General features: G+C 46.9%; 1 protein-coding gene across 4 annotated transcripts in view; it reads right to left on the bottom strand.

Annotated features, from left to right (window-relative positions):
- Window positions 1–12,238: 12,238 nt before the first annotated feature.
- Window positions 12,239–23,181, bottom strand: part of TMEM45A (transmembrane protein 45A) — a 494,464-nt gene continuing 483,521 nt past the window's right edge. For all 4 annotated transcript variants that reach the window (XM_085620485.1, XM_085620484.1, XM_085620483.1 and 1 more), the window contains one exon: window positions 12,239–12,648. In XM_085620485.1, the coding sequence (XP_085476611.1) occupies window positions 12,555–12,648 (94 nt within the window). In that variant the 3' untranslated portion in view covers window positions 12,239–12,554. The remainder of the gene's footprint in view (window positions 12,649–23,181) is intronic.

The following is a 23,181-nucleotide window of genomic DNA, read 5'->3' as shown; positions in this document are numbered from 1 at the left end:
CCTTTAAGTCAATCAGTCAAAGAAGAATTTGTTCATAGTTTGGCCGCAATTCAGTCTCTCAGAGATTCAGGACAACAGCTGTCCAGCAGTGTCACCGTCCTCTCCGTCAGCATAACGTCAGGAAATCGAGTTCATCAAAGATGAGCGAGCCGGTCGTAGCAAAAAAAAACCCTAATTCCCTACCTACTTTTATAATGAAAATACTAACAAATATGTATCAAGATTGGATTTAGAGAGTTCTCATTGGTCAATTTCAACTGGAGATGAGCGGTTCTCAGGGTGTCGTAGCTGGATTCATCGAACTTGCTTTTAAATTGGGCATTGTCTCTTAGTCTTGGATGAGTTCCCGGAATGACCTTTGAGGGTACATGTTCACCCGGGGTCAGGTCCAGGCCACTGTTGCTGGCGGTGACGCATGCGCACTTCACCCAGAACCTCGTGTTGTCAAGGCAGTCACGTTTACCGTCCTGTTCAGCCATCTTGTATAGGCCGAAATGGTCAACTTAAGCAAAAGAAACACAAAAACGTAATTAAAACAGAAATGACAAATAAAATGTTATCCCCTTGCTAATATCCATATGTGTGTGTATTTATCTAGCAGAAGCAACACTCAGAGCGGTTTATACTCACTGAATAAAGCACAAATCACAAATACATCACTTATAGCAACATATAACATATAATATTCTAATTTTCTACTATTAGCATGCGTACACTAGTTAATTCACAATTAATATAGCCATGCAAAGTGCAATTCCCACGTGTAATTCTCTTGTTAATATAGTTGGTGAATTACCACTTCAAACAAATTAATAATATTACAATTAATAGATTATTCGGATTAATATAAACATGCAGAATGGGGGGGTATACAAAATTTTGTACTACCCGCTCCAGCACCAAGCGTTCTGAAGCTCCTGGCTGGCCTCAAGGTTTTTGCTGGCCTTCTTCATGTACTCAGCCATACGTGAACTCAGGCCAAGGGATAAGGAAGAACAGTGAAAGGTATTGTCCCAACACTTGGTGGCAGTCTCTCTGTTGACCAGGAGTTAGAGTGTTGGAAAGAATTACTCCTGCCATAGGCCCATCCTTCTCTTTGGAGTCCAAGAGGTCAGGGAGAAGTTTACTCTGCTCTTTCTCTTGTTTATCAGTCACCGACAGCAGGATGAGCTTCGACCTCTCAAAGTGTGTTTTGAGGTGATTTACAAGCAGCGCCCTGTATGGTTGCCTAGGGTGTTGAGGTTCAACAGGTAAGTGGCCTCACCCTTTATTTCATTCACCTCGTATGGTCCATTCCAGCAGTCCTGGAGGGCCTTGGGCTCTACCAGCTCCATCACCCCACTTGCTGTCCAGGTTGAAACTCCACAGTGGTAGAATTTGTGTCATACCACTCCTTAATGACTTCCTGGCTGGCTTCAAGGTTACTGGAAGCTTGCTTCAATAAATTCGCCATCAGGCATCTGAAGGCCAGCATGTAACTGACTACAACCTGTGGTACCTTCCTGGGAGCTTGCTCCCACCCTTCTTTCATCAGACTCAGAGGTCCTCTGAGCGGGTATCCATACAACAGTTCAAAGGGGCTTAAACCCATTCCTCTCTTATGGCACCTCTTGGTAAGCAAACAGTAGGCATGGTAAGAGGATATTCCACTTTTACCTCAAGGCCTCAGGCAGGCCTCTGATCATGCCTTTCAGGGTCGTGTTGAACCTTTCAACATGCCCATTGGTTTGTGGATGGTAAGGGGTGGAGAACTTGCATGTTACCCCACACTCCTTCCACACTGACTGCATATACGCCGACATGAAGTTTGTGCTTCTGTCAAACACATCTTCCTTGTGGAAACCCACTCGGGTAAAAATTCCCATCAGGTCCTTTGCCACTGCGTTGCAGTATTAGTCCTCAGAGGAACTACCTCTGGGTACTTAGTGGCATGATCCACCAGAACCAGGATAAACCTGTTGCCTGATGTAGTCTGGGGATCCATATGCCCTATAATGTTGATGCCCACCCTCTAAAAGGGGTGCTAACGACGGCCAGGGGCTTCATGGGGGCTTAAAGCCTCCGCCCTGACTTCCCACAGGCCAGGCAGGTCACACAAGTCCTTCAGAACGCATCTGAGGAATTCTTGATCCTAGGCCAATAGAAATGGGGGACAAGCATGGCAAAGTTTTTGTCTTGGCCTAGGTGTCCTGCCAGTAGAAGTTCATGAGCCAGCTTCTGTAGGAAGCCTCTGTAGCATTTGGGGACCACCAGGGCACTAGATGTCCCATGCCCAGGAGCCTTAGGCTCACTATACAAGAGGTTGTCCTCCCAGTAGTGGTGTCTACCAGAGGCATCACTGCTGCTTGGGCTTTAGCCTGTTTCCTCATGCCCACAAGAGTTGGGCACTCCCATTGTGCCCTACAGAACTCCTCCCTGGTGGGTCCTCCTTCAACATGCCATCCAGCAAGCTCAGGCATGTCACCATGAGAAGCAATGTCCTACTCAGTGGACTCGGGGGTGGCCACCGCATCCATCTTATCTCACTGGAGGTACATTCAGGAACTGGTTTCCCACGCCCTCTAACTCTCCCCTTCTTAACAGTGGGCTGGGCCATTGTTCCAGGCTGGCTCCAGCCTCACCCTAGGTAGCCATGGACTGTGTCGTAGCACAGATCCAGTTGGATGTCCTTAACATCTCCACATGAGCCTTGAACCCCGCTTTCATCCAGGTAGTGTGCTCTAGGTCATTACCTAAAAACATACCACAGGCATGGCAGGGCCCACTGCAACTTTCAGAAGACTTGACCCACGCCCCACACAAATGGAAAAAGGGCCACAGGATAGTGACCCTCTCTGCTGTCAGCCACCACAACCTGTAGCCACCACAACCTGGTGGAATGCATGGGGCATTACCTGGTCTGGGGAAACCATCTGACTCCGTATCATAGTCATACTAGCTTCTGTATCCCTCACAGCCTCAACCCCTCGCCCATTGATGGTGACCCGTTGCCTATACTTTGGAGTATTTGAGGGCACATGGATCTTAGGAACCATCTCACTGTCACCCAGGGACACTAGGGTAACCCCACTACCCCCCAATTTACTGGGACAAACGTCTCCCCAGGACTATATTAGCCACCCCTGGAATCTTTCCGCCAGTGGGAGGTTGTGCTCCTTTTCAACACTTGGGATTTCCCTTATAGTGTCCATACTCACCGCTCTCCTAGCACTTGGGAATTATGGGCTGTTGTCTCCTGTCAGGGTAGTTTTCTTTATTGTGGCTAGATTGTGACTGTGAACCAGACCCTTCCCTCTGTGAGCTGTTTTGGGGGCCTACAGAGAACTCCTTCTTTTTCTCTCCCTTCTCCTTCTTCTGGTGGAAACTCTGACCACCCTTTTGGGAGTCCCCCAGATACCTTTCTGGACACTCTGGTGCTTTTCCAGAGGTCTGCCTCATCAGTAATCTTCCTAGCATCAGTAAGCTTGCTGTCAACCAGGTGTTGGCACAGCTCTGGAAAACAAGTGTCAAGAATGTGCTCCTTCAAAAACAACCCATCATAGTTATTAACTTTGCTGCCCCTCACCCAGCCCTTCAGTGCCTTACCAGCATAGTCAAAGAAATCCACCCATGTTTGTATAGAGTGTTTGTGACTGGCCCTGAACCCCACCTTTATGTACATTGTCTTGTAGATAACCAACACCCCTATGTAATGTACGTAAGTCCTTTGCTTCATAGCTAGGTTTGTACTAAAATGGCATGGTCTCTCTGTGAGCCTCTCGTTCCGAGGTTGCGGAAGAAATATTCACAAATGCTACGGCTTACTGTGCTTGGGCGATGCTGAGGTCAGCAGCTAGTCTGAATGTGAGGGATCAGAGTGCCACTATGATACCCCACTTTGAGGGTTTGTTTCTCCAATAACAAAAAATATTGTGCAGCCACCATGCCACAGGAACCACATGGCATTTTAGATTTGCCAAAGGTTCTTCAGCCAGACAAGTGGATGTACTTTTGGCAAAATAAAAATTCTCACTAATACGGTGTGGGTTTCTTAATTAGGTGGACAGCCTGCTGCTGTGGGGTAACAGAGGCAGGTTTTCGCCTGCTCAGCATACCCTTTGGGCCGCCTGCACCCACAAATCTATATAAGGCCTCATATGTTTTCAAAATTTAAACTTTAGAATACAAGTGAAAAACTAAGTACTTTTCAAGCTAGATTTTTCAAACTATTCCCTAATATCTTCGATAAATATTTCCCCAATATGATTCTGGCAATTTGGCATGTCACCAGAGAACGTTTGACATAACATATGCAAAAATACTGAGAATACTGTACATAAGAATAAGAAGTAGCTCATATAGACAATAATGACATTCTGTTCGGTTTTTCAACATGGACAACAAGCAAACTAATAATCTGAAGTTAAACTTACTTCTGTAAATTGTTCTCATAAATATTAATTGTGAATGTCCTGAAAACTTCACTGTATATGTCCTTACAATGCAACAGTGAGTCTTGCCCCAAGTGAAATTCAGTAATGTAAAGGGGGATCAATAATTTCCACTGAATAATATTTATAAGTGCCTTTAGGAATAGTTTAAATGGAAAATATGTTAAGAGGGAGCACTATGTGATACTACAAGGCAGGGGATTTTTCATCCTTAAATACTGAGATGTCAATATCTTTACCAGCTTCTGAATTACAAAGGTAGCTAAAACACATACAAGAATTCAAAGTCACACAGAATCTCCCTGTGCAGGAAAAAAAGCTTGCTGAGCGGATCTCCATATCTCATCAACAAAAGAGCTAATATCTGAGATTCTAGCAGTGATGTATTAAGGCCAGGTGACCTGCTTGCTGAATTGATTCTAGGCTTCTCAACTTGCAATGAAATTGAAACAGGATATGTCCCCATTAAGCAAATCTTTGCATGGGACACATCTAGGATTTCTATACACCTTGGTCATAAAGGAACGTTTTCTCCTTGCCCTGAGAAATCACTGTGATACAGAGCTATCAAACCAAGACACAACACTTCCCGATCTTATGTGTTCTACTCAGTTTTTTACACTTGCTAAATTGGTATAAAAAGATTCCATGAGCCTTAAGCAGCTCCCAGAACTATTTCCCACCTGAACATAGGTAAATACTGCAATCATCTAGGTTTTTACATCTTACTTCTGTGCCATTATTTTAGAAGTTGTTGGCTTCAGCACATTGAATAGTTTCTTCTTCTATGTGCACAATGAGAGCATACTTCAATACAGTTTATGTGCAGAATCCCATCTATTTAAAACTACCATTATTGCCCTCACACTGAATTTGTTTGGACTCCTTTGACTATTAGAAGGCAGAGATCTCCTGTGGTTCAAGAGGAGGCACATAGTAAGGAGAAACTTTGTGGTCTACATGCTGAACTGATGCACATGTTCCCTAAGGAAGCTGGCTCATCATCAACCTTGGTCCAGTTGAGGATAAACACAACATGGTGCCGAGGATCTATCAGCACTTATTTTGAAGGTGTGTATATGGTCCATCCCAGTCTAGAAGAGGTGTGTGCTGAGGAGGTAAATGGAACTTAAGCCAATAAATGTGATATCAAATGTCAGTGGGTAATAACATCGTCTTACCGTGAAGCCAAACAGCAACTTTAATGACTAATCCACCTGACAATGACTGTATGTGATATCATATTCTTGGATGTATGACGTTACAACGCATGCTTTTACACCGCATGCCGTTACAACGCATTTTTTACACCGCAAGATCTGTTACAACGCCAGCCTTTACAACGCATGCTTTTACAACGACGTACACTAGATGGAGTGCTGACATTAGAAATGTATAATTTACTATTCTAACTCCAGTCCACGTTGCAGTAGGGAAGGTGTTTGGATAGTAAAACTACACTATTTCTAATGTTAGCACGCCATCTAGTGCATTTCGTTGTAATAGCATGCGTTGTAATGGCATGCGTTGTAACAGATTTCGCGTTGTAATAGTTTCGTTGTAATGGTAGTGCGGTGTAAAAGTTGCGTTGTAAAGGTTGTTCACCCATATTCTTTATTCTTAGCTTGACTATCAGTTGTAATCATTCACACTTTGTAAGAATAACGCATGTTATATAAATTAATTTTACTCTACTCCAAAATGTTCTACCTCTACCTTCGGTGACTTTTTAAAATTTTGTTTTTATAAACAACGTTTTATTAATTTTAGAAGGGTCGCAACCGACACAGTACACAGCTTATTTGCCTACAACCATGTAGGCCGGCAGCCAATAGACTCAATCTCGAGTATTAATGTCCGCCACTACTAATTTAAAAAATGGTAAAAGAAAAGCGACCAAGGGTCCAAATGGAACGCGTCAAAAAGTAAAACAATCTAGGACTGTAAAGCCTGTTACTGAGTTAGTTCCACAGGATTCTACATTGGCCCCTTTGGCTCAGGGGAATAAGACGCTTGGGGCAGGTGCGAACGTTGCTCAGGTTTCTGTTGTTTCTGCTGGTTTTAACTTGATTGAAATTTTAAAACTTATGGATGAGCAATTGAAGGTTTCTCTGTCCCCGGTTTTGAATAGACTTGATAAAATTGAGAACAGACTTACTTCGATTGAGCGCCACATAGCTGGTCAGGAAACAATCTTAGCAAATCGTAATTTACTGGAGAGACCCACCTTAGCCGGAGCTATTTCCAGAGTATCCGACCTAGCTGATTCCATGATACTTACCACTGTAGGTGCTAATAACCAATCTGCAGTGGCAGCCGAACCACCTGGGGGTGTTAACTTGAGTTCTCGGGATGTCCCAAGGAGAGTAAGCTTGCCCCCCACACAGGTAATTAAAGAATACCCTTTGCATTTGCCACCGGAGGCTTGTCCGTATACTGTCATTCTGGCAAATGTCCCTCCATCTACTGATGGAAAGGAAGAAAATTGGTCCTCTTTGAGGAACAAAGCTTTACATTTTTTAGCTGAAAAGACAGTTTTGGGGAGCCACCTTTTTGAGTGTTTTAAAATGGTAAGAAGGGTTCCCTGGGTGGGGAAGTTAAATAAGACACTTAAGGGCGACTGTGTAGTCGTGAGTTTTAGCTCCCCGGATTTGGTAGCTAACATTTTTAGGCAGGCAGGAACGTCTAGATTACATGATGAATATGTGAACATCCTTCCATTGGGGTTCTTCTATCCACCTCACTTACAGAGACGGGGCGGGAATAGTGGATACAACGCCCAACCTGTTCCTGCGATCAGAACACTGGCCTTGAGTAACAGATACGAGGTCCTTAGTTCTCTGGACACAAATGACTGACTTCATGTAGCGCATAGCCAGTCTTTGGACATTGAAGCCAGCGGGGGGTGTATGGAAGATGAGGGAAGTGTGATGCCTGTCAATGATAATACCGTTTCTTATGGTTCGGGTGTCAGTCCCGCTACCCGAATGATTTATCGGGTTAATGGTATCAATCGGCCAAAAATTAAGTTCACTCAAGATGACCGGGTTAATGCTCCCGTTGGCACGCTTAATTATGTGCCTGTAAGGGCTTTTGCTAGGGAGGAGGTAGCGGACTCCTCCTCCCAACCTTCGGTTATGGGTAATAGTGTGGCTAACGTATTAGCAAATAGGGTTACTGCCTTGTCATGGAATATAGCTGGGTTGAGAGCAAAAAGAGAGGATACATGTTGGAAGTCATTTCTCTCTTCCTTCCATATAATTGCTTTACAAGAGACGTGGGAGGCCAGAGATTCCTTTTATTTGGATGGGTTCCAGTCTTTTATTAAATATGCTGTGCCTTCATCCTCGGGGAGACCCAGGGGTGGTCTCTTGTTATTATTTAGTCTTAAGCTATTGTATAGCACAGAACTTGTTAAGACTAGTTCACCCAATATATTGGCGGTTAAAGTTGTAGGTGTCAACCTTCCATCAATGTTAGTTGTGAACTTTTATAATTCATTTACGAGGATGGACGAATTGGAGCACTTAAAGGTCTTATTCACCTTTTTAGAGGATTTCGATGCAAATAATGTTACCCCTTATTATTTGTTATTGTTTGGCGATTTTAATATTCATTTAAGACAATCCAATTGTTTTGGAAATTTTAAGCAGGCTTATTGCCCGCAGGAGGAAGCCCACTTTGAACTTTCAAAAGGTGGGATGTTTCTAGACAGTATTGTATCTGCTTTTAATTTATTTGTGCCAATGCAGAACCTAGTATCTCCTGTTCCTACATTCACTGGTCAGGGTCACAACACTATTATTGATCATATACTAATTTCCTGTACTATGAAGGGACTGATAGGACCATTTTGTGTTACTGCAAACGTCCTTAGTGATCACAATCCATTATCCTTGGAATTAAATATTAATGATGTCTTTAGGCCTAATCATATGTCTACAATCTCTAATTCAAACATAGTCCCTATTAAACAGGGAACTCGTTTGAGATGGGAGGTTATTACTCCTAGTGATTTTCTTGAGAAACTGTATCACAGTAAGTTGGAGGATTTTAATATCTGCCTAGCGATAGAATCTAAACCAGGGGATATTCTTGGTGCCTTTGAGCGAATAACCAGTCAGATTATGGATAATCTAACCCTCGTAGGGAAACCAAGACCTAAGAAGCACAAAAACTGGTTTGATCAGGCATGTAGTAGCGCGCACTCTATTCTCTTACTGGCTTTAAAAGATGGCGCTAAAGATAACAGCAGGATTGTGGAGGCAAGAAGATCCTTTAAGAAAACACTTAAGGCAAGGAAAACTTGTCTGAAAAACTTGGCGTGGGAAGAATTGTCAGACGCTAGTGTCTTAAAAAGTAGTTCCCAATTTTGGAAAGTAATTAACAGCCCACTTTTTAATGAAATGGAAAATACTACTAATGATTGTCTTATTGCCCCAGATAAATGGGTGTCTCATTTTAGTGGGCTCTATTCTGAGATTCCCGACCAGAATCCTGTAAATTTTGGGGATACTAATCTGTCATCGAAAATTAATTTTACCGAGGCTGAAGTTCAGGACGCCATTGAATCAATGGCCAAGGGCAAAGCACCCGGCCCCGATGGTGTCCCCGCGGATTTGTACAAGGCAGATTCAAATTACTGGGCGAAACTTCTAACCTTAGTTTTTAATGCGGCAGCAAAGGAGGGTGTTCCCCGTTCTTGGGGTAAGGCCGTGATAGTACCAATATTTAAAAAAGGTGCTAGAGAGGATCCGGCATGCTATCGGCCGATTTCTCTTCTCGATTCTGCGACGAAAATAATGGGTAAAGTTGTCCTAGCACGGTTAACATCATGGCTGGAGGACAACTCCATTATTTCGGACCTTCAGTATGGTTTCAGAAAGGGAAGGAGCACGGTAGGTCAATGCCTTAATCTGCATCTCATCATTGGGAAGTATACGATTGCGAAGCAGGGGGTCCTACACTTAGCATTCATGGACCTATCTACTGCTTTTGATTTGGTTAATCGTCAAAAACTATGGGCATCCCTGGCAACTATGGGTCTTGACCCTGTGCTGATTTCCTTTTTAGCACTTATACATGAAGACACTACTGCGGCGGTCCGTTATAATAAGGACGGGAATCTAACTGATGCCTGGCAGGTGAAGCGTGGGGTAAGACAGGGGTGCATTCTTGCCCCCCTGCTTTTCTCACTTTATATTAATAACCTGGGGGAAGTTTTGTCCCTATCTTGTAAAGACATCCCAAGAGTAGGTACTAAGTTGATTCCCGCTTTATTGTATGCGGATGACACGGTCTTATTGGCTAGAACTGCAAGAGGCCTTCAAGCCCTTTTAAATGGTTTTAACGATTTTATGGTCTCCTTGGACTTAGTAATAAATTTTAAAAAATCCCACTCAATGACAATAGGAGATGGAGCTGCGAAAAAGGTTAAATTCTTCTGCAATAAGCAGGAGCTAACAAAAGTCCAGACCTTTCCATATTTGGGGGTCACCTTTGATGACCGAGGATCATGGGTCGCGCAACGCGCACAGAAACAGAATATTCTCGCTAGGGCAACAGGAGCATTGTTAGGTTTTGCAAAACGGCTGGGATGCAAGCCCTTGCCCGCGATTTTGAAGATATATAACGCTAAGTGCGTGCCTATGGCCCTGTATGGTAGTGAGGTCTGGGGCTATGCGTCGGCAGTGGAGATTCAATTAATTGAGAATGCCTTTTTTCGGAAACTTTTGTCATTGCCTGTTTCTACTTCAATTTTTAATATCCATGAAGATTTGGGGGCTGAGTATTTAGTGGATCAGATTTCAGTTGCCCCATTAATGGGTTGGCTAAGGGTTTGGGTGCAGCAACCACCAACCCTAAACCAGCTCATTATACAAGATTGCCTGGCCCTTGACAAAGCCATGTGTATTCCTTGGCTACGATATATTAAATCTAAGATGGAGACTCTTGGCTGCTTAGAATTATTTGAGAGACCATGTGAGCTGTCTAAATTGGAAATAAAAGACTTAAAGTCTCAGTTCATGTGCAGGGCAAAGTTGCAGAGAGAAGGCGAGGAAGTGTGTAAACCGTCTGTTAGGAGATTTGTCATGTTAAGTATGGGTAATGAGATTCAGCCATACTTGACTTATATAAATAACCCTTTTCATCTGTTTTTATTGATTAGGTTTAAACATGACATGTTACCTTGGCTCCTAGCACACCCGAAGGGCTTTTTTAAAGAGGGGACTTTGGGCCCCTGTCCCTGTGATAACGCCTCCGAACAAAATACGCTGCATATGATTTTTTACTGTAAATTTTACACTCTGTTACGTAAGAAATTTATTTGCCCCATTTTTAAGAACTGTCACTTTGACCAAGTAAGGCCCGCCTTGGTATTTCTGCAAATGCTGGGCTCTCCTTTTGTCTGTTTTGGAGTTGCCAGCTATCTTTCGGGGGCAATTAGAAGTAGAAATCGAATGTAGTTTAATACATTTTAGCTCTATCTTTTAGCATGTTTGACAGTCCGAGACCGGGCCTTTTTATCTTTTTCTTTTGAAATCATGAAATAGTTTTATAAATTTTGGCCTGCCTTACTTTTTAATGTCCACATTCGCCAATTATCTGTTTAAACATATTTTTATGTATATTTGTGCACTGTGTATTGTTTGAAATTCCTTTGTTAATTATTTTTATATGTAACTATTTGCAAATGAAATTTGGTGTATGCTTTGATGGTTTTAATTATTAACCGAATAAAGCTATTGTTGACTGACTGACTGACTGACTCAAATATCAAAGGGCAAAAGCTCAGGGAATCAGAGGTGCATGTCATATCCCAAGTCTTCGGTGACTTTTAACAGGAGACAACAACCTGATATCACTGTAAGAATATTGTCCTGCTTGGCCACTATAAAAGCTAATATACTCTACCTATATTTATCGAAGTGGAGTACATCCCTGACATTACCTCAAAATTGCTTTTAATTTGACCTTAAATGTCCTTAATTTTATATAAAAATGTGCCTAGTCTTCTCCAAAATTATGTTAAAATTCTTTGAAAAATGTCCTTCACTTGCCCACAAACCATCTTTCGTTTGAATCAGAAATAATGTTCTTCATTCATAAAATGTTTGATCACTGAAAAGTATTACTACAAATGGTTTTCTGTCCTAAAATATCAAATGGCTGCTTTCAAAATATCCCTCTTCACTTAGTAAATTCAGATCCCTAACAAACCTACCTAAATATACTACTCCTGTCACCCAAGAGGTGGTCAGAAAAAGCACAATACTGCTCAATTAATTGAATACGGCTTTCCTTTCCCTGACTCTGTTGCTGCATTTAGGCAAGTAGGAGAAAGGTAGTACGTGTTAATGAGATGCTTTGGTTGCACTTGGACATCAGGCTCTCCCGTGCAGATGCAGGAATGCAAAGGGGCGGTAAAAAGTAAATTGTGATTGCAAGCTGGCATAAAAGATGCTTTGGTCTCTGACTGCTTCCAATATTCTTCTTGACTTTCCTCATTTTGGCAAGGAAAAACAAAAATGTGAAAGAAAAGATGAGCTGCCTATCACTTAAGTGTGACAGGAGCCGGAAGACCCCATAATTCAAGGCTAACACATTAGTGTATCCTAATTCCAATTTTCAGTAAATGACAAAGAACAAATAAACTTCATCATTTCTTAAAAGTTATATGAGTGTGGTTGAAGTGGGACAATGTTACTTCTCTCTCTAACTCCACCTACTCCTTTGATGATGGCATCACAATGCGGTAGTTTCAAAAGATTCTCATTTACTGATAATAACAGAGGCAAAGCACAAACTTTACATGAAGATGATCATTTTATAAATGGAAATATAAATACTGACCCTTTATTAACACGTAAACAGTGATATATTACTATCATGTGTACAGTCCCTTTGATAAATCATGATCAAATAAAGAAACACAGTACAGTAAAAGGTCTATTGCACATGTTCAAATAAGACAAAGGCTTCAACATATAGATATAAAAGTATAGAAATTCCATTTTTATAACAGTAATTTTGGCAAAATCACATCGACGAACGTGAGGTACTAATCATCATGACTGAAGAGAAGGCACACTGGTGAAACGATCCAAGCTCCAGGCAATGATGCTACATTTCTTCCTCTGATTCATGATCCTGTTCTGATGTTTTTAACCTCTTAAATTCCATTGGCTGCTCCTCCTTTAATCGGTGTTGCACTACCCTGAAAAATATGAAGACCCAGGTATTTGAAATATAGCAGAAATAGTTTATTTCCTTGTATACCATATATAGATAGCTTTTCGGGTACTGTTTCTAAAACGCATTATGGGTGCATGATTATTCCACTCAGCAGCACCACGCTACCCCATTTGCACATTGGTCTAAAACATTTAAAATGTGCTCAGCAGACAGGGTTTCAAAGAGATGGCATTCTAAGAAGCCATTAACATGTCTCTTCATGAAACACGTTAGTTGTGCCACCAAAATGTGAAATTATTGCAGTAAATTCCCACCTGAAAATCCCCATTTCCGATATAAAAATACTACCTTGCCCTCCGAGAAATGGCCTTCAGTACCAAGCACATGTGCAATTATTGAATCTCCCAGCACACGCTAATGTCAAAACATAATCATATTCATATAAAGCATATAAGTGACATGATCACATCAAATCTTGTTTTTCTTGTATTCTTTAGTTTATTCTTGAAGTTCTGGTCTTTAGCTTCTTTAGCCAACACGTGCTTTGTCGCCAAAGGTAATTAACCGCAACGTCCTCAGGGCTAAAAAAATATTTACATAAGCATCGCTCGGACTAATTCTTTTCTTACATAGCTTATAGAATCAAAATTATGTGACTCTTGTGCCTCTATTAGCCGTATTTTAAGTTTTGGTGAAATCATAATGCCAACCCAAGCCCAGTATTTAGATCATATTGTTAGCATTGGTCATCGCAAAGGATTCAATTCTGAGTTATTAGAATTATTTACATAATATTATTCGGTTAAGGTTTTGATTTTCATAAACATTGAAATATGCGATGTTCCATCGCATGCGCTTCATCACATGCGATTACAACGCAGTCGTTACAACGACCGAATTGTTACAACGCAAACCATTACAACGCAAGTCATCATCATCAACTATCTTTATTTTCAATTGAAAACCATAAAAGACACAACCATACAAGTCATGTTTGTTGCAAGCTGGATAGAGAGACAACATACAAAGGGATATTAAAAACAAGGTACAATTAAAAGATGGCTGGGATTGACATAGTAAAAACAGCGTACAAAACACAGTAAGTAAAACATTTAACAAATATTTCATAATAAAAATGGCTCCAGCAAATATTGACAAGCACTAAAACCCCATAGTTAAAATGCAAAGCCTTCAGAAAATTTTGTGAGAGAGAGCCCCTATAAATGAAACAACTCTTTGTTGGCTCTCGGGGGCTGAGTAATAGCTGCATACAAAGCGAAATATATACAACAATTGACAATGCACGTAATGACTTACAGCAAGTCGTAGAAAAGACCTGCGATGTTATGCTTTGCGTTGTAACAACGTGGTCGTTGTAACGACCACGTTGTAATCGCATGCGATGTAAACGCTGTTTCCAAAACAGTGCAGTGGGCTGTGAAAAACACTAATATACACTTCATAAGTAATAATTTATATTTATTACATTCTAATATTGACTTGCAAACATGCATCCCAGTGTTATAACGTGTTATTCTGACTTTCTTATGTACCCACCCAAAATCGTGATAATACCCTAATATGACTTCTTGTGACCTCCTGAACAATAAGGTACCTGTAGCTTTGAGTAAGTTGTATACATCTGCAAACATACCATAAATAAGGTTTTGTCAGTCAGATGTTCCATTATTACATTTCAAAGTCATTACGTGCAGATAATCAGGTTTTACATGTAAACAAGGTCAGAATGACCCTACCTTAAGGCCAGTTTACTTCCGTACTGGTATCCCGGAGTCTGCAGATGTTATACCTTAATATCCTACAAGCTTAGCACATGCGGGTATATCTTACTGCAGTCAGTTAAGCACATGTGCTTTTTTACGCTAGATAAGGTAAACTTTGTAGAAGGTCTAAGGTGCTCTAATATACGTACATGTAGATATTGTTATTCCCAGTTTTTAACCGGTGATATGAGGTAGGGAGGTCACCCACTCCCCAGTTAGATGACCACAGGTCAAACACATTTTGCAAATATTGAATCCCCAGCACACGCTAATTTCAAAACATATTCAAAGTCATATCAAGCATATAAATGACATGATCACATCAATTCTTGTTTTTCTTGTATTCTTTAGTTTATTCTTGAAGTTCTGGTCTTTAGCCTCTTTAGCCAACACATGTTTTGTCGCCAAAGGTAATTAACCGCAACTTCCTCTGGGCTAAAAAAATATAGACATAAGCGTCGCTCGGATCCATTATTTTCTTACATTGCTTATAGAATCAAAATTGTGTGACTCTTGTGCCTCTATTAGCCGTATTTTAAGTTTTGGTGAAATCATAGTGGCAACCCATGCACAGTATTTGGATCATATTGTTAGCGTTGGTCATCGCAAAGAATTAAATTCTGAGTTAAGCAGAATTATTTACATAATATTGTTCGTTTAAGGTTTTGATTATCATAAACATTTCAGTGGACTGTGAAAAGCACTAATATACACTTCATAAGTAATAATCTATATTTATTACATTCTAATATTCACTTGCAAACATGCATCCCAGTGTTATGATGTGTTATTCTGACTGTCTTATGTATCCACCCAAAATTGTGATAATACCCTAATATGACTTCTTGTGACCTCCCGAACAATAAGGTACCTGTAGCTTTGAGTAAATTGTATCTATCTGCAAATATATCATAAATAAGGTTTTGTCAGTCAGATTTTCTATTATTACATTTCAAAGTCATTACATGCAGATAATCAGGTTTTGCATGTAAACAAGGTCTGAAAGACCCTACCTCAAGGCCGGCTTTACTTCCGTACCAGTATACCATTAATTTCTTATGTCAGAGTATGTTTCCAAAGTTCAGTCAACTCCAAATCTGTTGTCTCTATTCGTCACTATGTCTGTATTCTGGACTCTGAAATACCCAACGTAAACAATTTACCGCGTCTTGTCTCACACGTGGCCACATTTAGTTGCTGATCCTCTTCCTATTGAAAACGTAATTTTAAGAACCGTCATGGTCTCGTACCCCAGTATTGGTTTCATGGCATCAAGGAGTAGCTGTACGCGACGGACAGACATGGACCCGAACCTACGTGTCATCCCGGCCCTCATAGCAGTCGACCTCCTCCACAGGTTACGACGCAGACGCCGCAGAAGGTCAGAACAACAAAGGGAGGGGGGAAGGGGGGGGCAGGACCAGGGGCAGGCCACAAAACCCCCACCAAAGTCACACAGCACACATGCCCTGGACATACCTGACCCCCAGGCCCTGGCCACTACGAGGGGGTGGGGGCGTGTCCAGCAAAGCCAGCGTCCGCCACAACGGAAGTGCTTGACGACGCGAACCGGCAACACACCAATACAGGTACGTCCTGTACCCACGCCTTAAGAGCGTGGGTAGAAGTCGTACCACGCCCACACCTACGTCATCCCAACAATGGCGGGACGGCTGTACCCACGTGGCAAAGCCCTGGGTACGGCCCTCACAAGCATCACATAGCGTGGGGACGCATATGTACAGACCGTACCCCCACCCCCGTATGCATGGAGCGTACCCCCAACCGCAACAGTGTAAGTATGACCCGTACCCCCACCCCAACAGTGTATGTATGACCCGTACCCTCACCTGCGTACGTATGGAGCGTACCCCCACCCCAACAGTGTATGTATGACCCGTACCCTCACCCGCGTACGTATGGAGCGTACCCCCACCCCAACAGTGTAAGTACGACCCGTACCCTCACCCGCGGATGTATGGAGCGTACCCCCACCCCAACAGTGTATGTACGGCCCATACCCCCACCCCAACCATGTATGTACGGCCCGTACCCACACCCGCGTATGTATGGTGCGTACCCCCACCCCAACAGTGTAAGTACGACCCGTACCCTCACCCGCGTACGTATGGAGCGTACCCCAACCCCAACAGTGTAAGTACGACCCGTACCCTCACCCGCGTACGTATGGAGCGTACCCCCACCCCAACAATGTAAGTACGACCCGTACCCTCACCCGCGGACGTATGGAGCGTACCCCCACCCCAACAGTGTAAGTACGGACCCTACCCCCACCCCAACCATGTATATACGGCCCGTACCCACACCCGCGTATGTATGGAGCGTACCCCCACCCCAACAGTGTAAGTACGACCCGTACCCTCACCCGCGTACGTATGGAGCGTACCCCCACCCCAACAGTGTATGTACGACCCGTACCCTCACCTGCGTACGTATGGAGCGTACCCCCACCCCAACAGTGTATGTATGACCCGTACCCTCACCCGCGGACGTATGGAGCATACCCCCACCCCAACAGTGTAAGTACGACCCGTACCCTCACCCGCGGACATATGGAGCGTACCCCCACCCCAACAGTGTAAGTACGACCCGTACCCTCACCCGCGTACGTATGGAGCGTACCCCCACCCCAACAGTGTAAGTACGACCCGTACCCTCACCCGCGGATGTATGGAGCGTACCCCCACCCCAACAGTGTAAGTACGGACCCTACCCCCACCCCAACCGTGTATGTACGGCCCGTACCCACACCCGCATATGTATGGAGCGTACCCCCACCCCAACAGTGTAAGTACGACCTGTACCCTCACCCGCGTACGTATGGAGCGTACCCCCACCCCAACAGTGTAAGTACGACCCTTACCCTCACCCGTGTACGTATGGAGCGTACCCCCACCCCAACAGTGTAAGTACGACCCGTACCCTCACCCGCGGACGTATGGAGCATACCCCCACCCCAACAGTGTATGTACGGACCCTACCCCCACCTCGTATGCATGGAGCAAACCCACACCTGTGTATGTTCTAAGCGTACATATCCTGAAATAGGAGGGGTGGGTGCAGAGTCCTCCCAGCAGTGCCCAGAGACAGGAGGGGTGGGTGCAGAGTCCTCCCAGCAGTGCCCAGACACAGGAGGGGTGTGTGCAGAGTCCTCCCAGCAGTGCCCAGACACAGGAGGGGTGGGTGCAGAGTCCTCCCAGCAGTGCCCAGACACAGGAGGGGTGTGTGCCTATCACTCCCAGCAGTGCCCAGAGACAGGAGGGGTGGGTGCAGAGTCCTCCCAGCAGTGCCCAGACACAGGAGGGGTGTGTGCAGAGTCCTCCCAGCAGTGCCCAGAGACAGGAGGGGTGGGTGCAGAGTCCTCCCAGCAGTGCCCAGACACAGGAGGGGTGTGTGCAGAGTCCTCCCAGCAGTGCCCAGAGACAGGAGGGGTGGGTGCAGAGTCCTCCCAGCAGTGCCCAGACACAGGAGGGGTGTGTGCAGAGTCCTCCCAGCAGTGCCCAGACACAGGAGGGGCGTGTGCAGAGTCCTCCCAGCAGTGCCCAGACACAGGAGGGGTGGGTGCAGAGTCCTCCCAGCAGTGCCCAGACACAGGAGGGGTGTGTACAGAGTCCTCCCAGCAGTGCCCAGACACAGGAGGGGTGGGTGCAGAGCCCTCCCAGCAGTGCCCAGACACAGGAGGGGTGTGTGCCTATCACTCCCAGCAGTGCCCAGACACAGGAGGGGTGTGTGCCTATCACTCCCAGCAGTGCCCAGACACAGGAGGGGTGTGTGCCTATCACTCCCAGCAGTGCCCAGAGACAGGAGGGGTGGGTGCAGAGTCCTCCCAGCAGTGCCCAGACACAGGAGGGGTGTGTGCCTATCACTCCCAGCAGTGCCCAGAGACAGGAGGGGTGGGTGCAGAGTCCTCCCAGCAGTGCCCAGACACAGGAGGGGTGTGTGCAGAATCCTCCCAGCAGTGCCCAGAGACAGTAGGGGTGGGTGCAGAGTCCTCCCAGCAGTGCCCAGACACAGGAGGGGTGTGTGCAGAGTCCTCCCAGCAGTGCCCAGACACAGGAGGGGTGTGTGCAGAGTCCTCCCAGCAGTGCCCAGACACAGGAGGGGTGGGTGCAGAGGCCCCCAGCAGTGCCCATGGAAAAAAAGGGTGGAGTACCCACAGATCCAATTGCCACAATTGTCAGTCAGGTGTATGTACGACCCGTACCCTCACCCGTGGACGTATGGAGCGTACCCCCACCCCAACAGTGTAAGTACGACCCGTACCCTCACCCGCAGATGTATGGAGCGTACCCCCACCCCAACAGTGTATGTACGGCCCATACCCCCACCCCCACAACAACCATGTATGTACGGCCCGTACCCACACCCGCGTATGTATGGAGCGTACCCCCACCCCAACAGTGTAAGTACGACCCGTACCCTCACCCGCGTACGTATGGAGCGTACCCCAACCCCAACAGTGTAAGTACGACCCGTACCCTCACCCGCGTACGTATGGAGCGTACCCCCACCCCAACAGTGTAAGTACGACCCGTACCCTCACCCACGGACGTATGGAGCGTACCCCCACCCCAACAGTGTAAGTACGGACCCTACCCCCACCCCAACCGTGTATGTACGGCCCGTACCCACACCCGCGTATGTATGGAGCGTACCCCCACCCCAACAGTGTAAGTACGACCTGTACCCTCACCCGCGTACGTATGGAGCGTACCCCCACCCTAACAGTGTATGTACGACCCGTACCCTCACCTGTGTACGTATGGAGTGTACCCCCACCCCAACAGTGTATGTACGACCCGTACCCTCACCCGCGGACGTATGGAGCATACCCCCACCCCAACAGTGTAAGTACGACCCGTACCCTCACCCGCGGACATATGGAGCGTACCCCCACCCCAACAGTGTAAGTACGACCTGTACCCTCACCCGCGTACGTATGGAGTGTACCCCCACCCCAACAGTGTAAGTACGGACCCTACCCCCACCCCAACCGTGTATGTACGGCCCGTACCCACACCCGCGTATGTATGGAGCGTACCCCCACCCCAACAGTGTAAGTACGACCTGTACCCTCACCCGCGTACGTATGGAGCGTACCCCCACCCCAACAGTGTAAGTACGACCCGTACCCTCGCCCGCGTACGTATGGAGCGTACCCCCACCCCAACAGTGTAAGTACGACCCGTACCCTCACCCGCGTACGTATGGAGCGTACCCCCAACCCAACAGTGTAAGTACGACCCGTACCCTCACCCGCGGACGTATGGAGCATACCCCCACCCCAACAGTGTATGTACGGACCCTACCCCCACCTCGCATGCATGGAGCGAACCCACACCGTGTATGTTCTAAGCGTACATATCCTGAAATAGGAGGGGTGGGTGCAGAGTCCTCCCAGCAGTGCCCAGAGACAGGAGGGGTGGGTGCAGAGTCCTCCCAGCAGTGCCCAGACACAGGAGGGGTGTGTGCAGAGTCCTCCCAGCAGTGCCCAGACACAGGAGGGGTAGGTGCAGAGTCCTCCCAGCAGTGCCCAGACACAGGAGGGGTGTGTGCCTATCACTCCCAGCAGTGCCCAGAGACAGGAGGGGTGGGTGCAGAGTCCTCCCAGCAGTGCCCAGAGACAGGAGGGGTGGGTGCAGAGTCCTCCCAGCAGTGCCCAGAGACAGGAGGGGTGGGTGCAGAGTCCTCCCAGCAGTGCCGAGACACAGGAGGGGTGTGTGTAGAGTCCTCCCAGCAGTGCCCAGACACAGGAGGGGTGGGTGCAGAGTCCTCCCAGCAGTGCCCAGAGACAGGAGGGGTGGGTGCAGAGTCCTCCCAGCAGTGCCCAGACACAGGAGGGGTGTGTGCAGAGTCCTCCCAGCAGTGCCCAGACACAGGAGGGGCGTGTGCAGAGTCCTCCCAGCAGTGCCCAGACACAGGTGGGGTGTGTGCAGAGTCCTCCCAGCAGTGCCCAGAGACAGGAGGGGTGGGTGCAGAGTCCTCCCAGCAGTGCCCAGACACAGGAGGGGTGTGTGCAGAGTCCTCCCAGCAGTGCCCAGAGACAGGAGGGGTGGGTGCAGAGTCCTCCCAGCAGTGCCCAGACACAGGAGGGGTGTGTGCAGAGTCCTCCCAGCAGTGCCCAGACACAGGAGGGGCATGTGCAGAGTCCTCCCAGCAGTGCCCAGACACAGGAGGGGTGGGTGCAGGATCCTCCCAGCAGTGCCCAGACACAGGAGGGGTGTGTGCAGAGTCCTCCCAGCAGTGCCCAGACACAGGAGGGGTGGGTGCAGAGTCCTCCCAGCAGTGCCCAGACACAGGAGGGGTGTGTGCCTATCACTCCCAGCAGTGCCCAGACACAGGAGGGGTGTGTGCCTATCACTCCCAGCAGTGCCCAGAGACAGGAGGGGTGGGTGCAGAGTCCTCCCAGCAGTGCCCAGAGACAGGAGGGGTGGGTGCAGAGTCCTCCCAGCAGTGCCCAGACACAGGAGGGGTGTGTGCAGAATCCTCCCAGCAGTGCCCAGAGACAGGAGGGGTGGGTGCAGAGTCCTCCCAGCAGTGCCCAGACACAGGAGGGGTGTGTGCAGAGTCCTCCCAGCAGTGCCCACACACAGGAGGGGTGGGTGCAGAGGCCCCCAGCAGTGCCCATGGAAAAAAAGGGTGGAGTACCCACAAATCCAATTGCCACAATTGTCAGTCAGGTGCACAAAGACCCTGCAGTACATGTAACACATGTGTGCGAGGCTGGGAGTACACACATGCCTACAGCCTAAAAGGGAACATGTCCACATGAAGTTATGTCAACAGACTACGTACACAAGTACAGTGATCACCAAGGATGCCACGAATGATGCAGGTGGAGACATCGCTCTGCATGCATGGCCAAAGTTGAAGGGGTCCGTCACACACCCAGCTAATGTAGACACAGCTCAGCGCTAAATATTGGGAACACCCTGCAGGGAAGCTGTCAGGGTACACATCACCATGCAGGAACTGCTTACATGAACAGAGAAACTTAGCTAACACCTTGTGATGGCACACAGATACCAGGGTACCCCCTATGACCAGCACACTACTACATTTCCCACACACCCAACACATGATCACCACCCAAAATCATGTAGCAGCCCCACCAACAGCAATACCACAAAAGCAGTAGTGTTCTAAGGAAAAAAAGGCTTTATTCAGCATTTCCAAATAAAGTGTGTGTGGATAAAGTTCAATATTTACAAAGCCCATAGGGCAGTCCATGAGTCACAGCTGGATGGGGGACACAGTGGGACGCGTGTCCCCTAGCTTGCCTGCACAGTCAGACCCCTTCGTCTTCCACAGCGGGGAGGGCATCATGTGGGGGGGAAGGACCAGGCACCGCAGGGACATGAGGGCGAAGGGTAGGCGTCGTGGGTGCAGGGATGGAGGCCTCCACCACAGGGGGTGGGGCAGGGCCAAAGGCGGAGGCCAGGATGTCGCTGCACACCTTAGCAAGGTCCTCCAGCATCTCCCCTGCACCCGAAGGAACCACAGGCCCCAAGGAGGGGGGGGTCAGAGGGATGGGTCGCAGCGCCACTGGGGGAGGGTGTGGACAGGGGGGGGACTCAACCACCCTGACCGGGAACTCCCTTGACCGCTTGCGGGGTGGTGTCACAGTGGGGCTCAGGGACAGAGCGGCCATGAAGGAGTCCTTGCCGGATATGTGGCCAGGAGAGCTGAGGGGAGGGGATTTGGAGGGAGTGGATTTGGTGGAATGCGGACTCCCACTCTGTCTGCGTGACTTACGTTTGCCCCCCGACCCAGTGGGTGTGCCTACTTCACCCTGTGTGTGCGTGCCAGGAGGTGTGCCTATGACCTTCCCTGCTGGTGTGGTGTCTGTGTCTGTCCCCCGACGATGCTGTGGGCAAGGTGAAGAGACAGCAATTAATCACACACCTGTATACATATGTCACATGAGTCCAATCTACATAGGTTACAGTGCATAGCCTGAAAAGGAAGATCAGTAACATCTACAAAACAAGGTACAGATGTAGGGCATGCAACACACCGTTGGTTGACCCACCATGCCACCATTTGACACAATAGCAAATGACATGAAATGGAGTTTGACATAGGAGCCAGGCCCTGGGAACAATCCAGCACTGCATCTGCACCACACAGCGTTCCCGAAAATAGGGATGAGCAGGGACCATATCCATGAACTTGAGGCACATGCTGCATAGGTAATACTGAAAACATGCCCACCATGACTGGCTCACTGCACCTTGAGTGTATGTCCAGACAAACATCACACACTGGCCAGACCTAGAAAGGAGAATTCTGGTTTTGACATGTAGGCTTTGCCCGCACCAACCACCCCTACATGAGACAATTTGTTGAGACACAGGTGGCACTTACATCTCTTAGTCTGGGTGAAATACACAGGGGCTGCATAAATGCAAGATTGGACGCCAAATACCCAAGGTGCGCCTGTCCAAATAATCATGTACAAATGGCCATCATCAGATGATTATAACAAGACACACAGGCACTGGCCACCGTGAGTATGAACAAGGAAAATCAGGTCAGGCTGTACAGTGGACACTTGTACTACATTTTACGTCAATATACATGGTGCCAGGGGACAATGGCACAGAGCACAACCTATGCTGTAGACACTAAGAGTGTCCACGTTTTGTGATGACACACATGACACCTATGAAAATATGCCCCAGGGGACAGTAGTGGCCACACAACTCCATGGTCCTGAATGGGAATGACTGCAACACACGCCACCATCC

The sequence above is a fragment of the Triturus cristatus genome, chromosome 8 (genome assembly GCF_964204655.1).
Source record: "Triturus cristatus chromosome 8, aTriCri1.1, whole genome shotgun sequence".
NCBI classification, from domain to species: Eukaryota; Metazoa; Chordata; class Amphibia; order Caudata; family Salamandridae; genus Triturus; species Triturus cristatus.
Note: the sequence above shows the minus strand (reverse complement) of the source record. Positions and strands in the feature narration are given on the sequence as shown.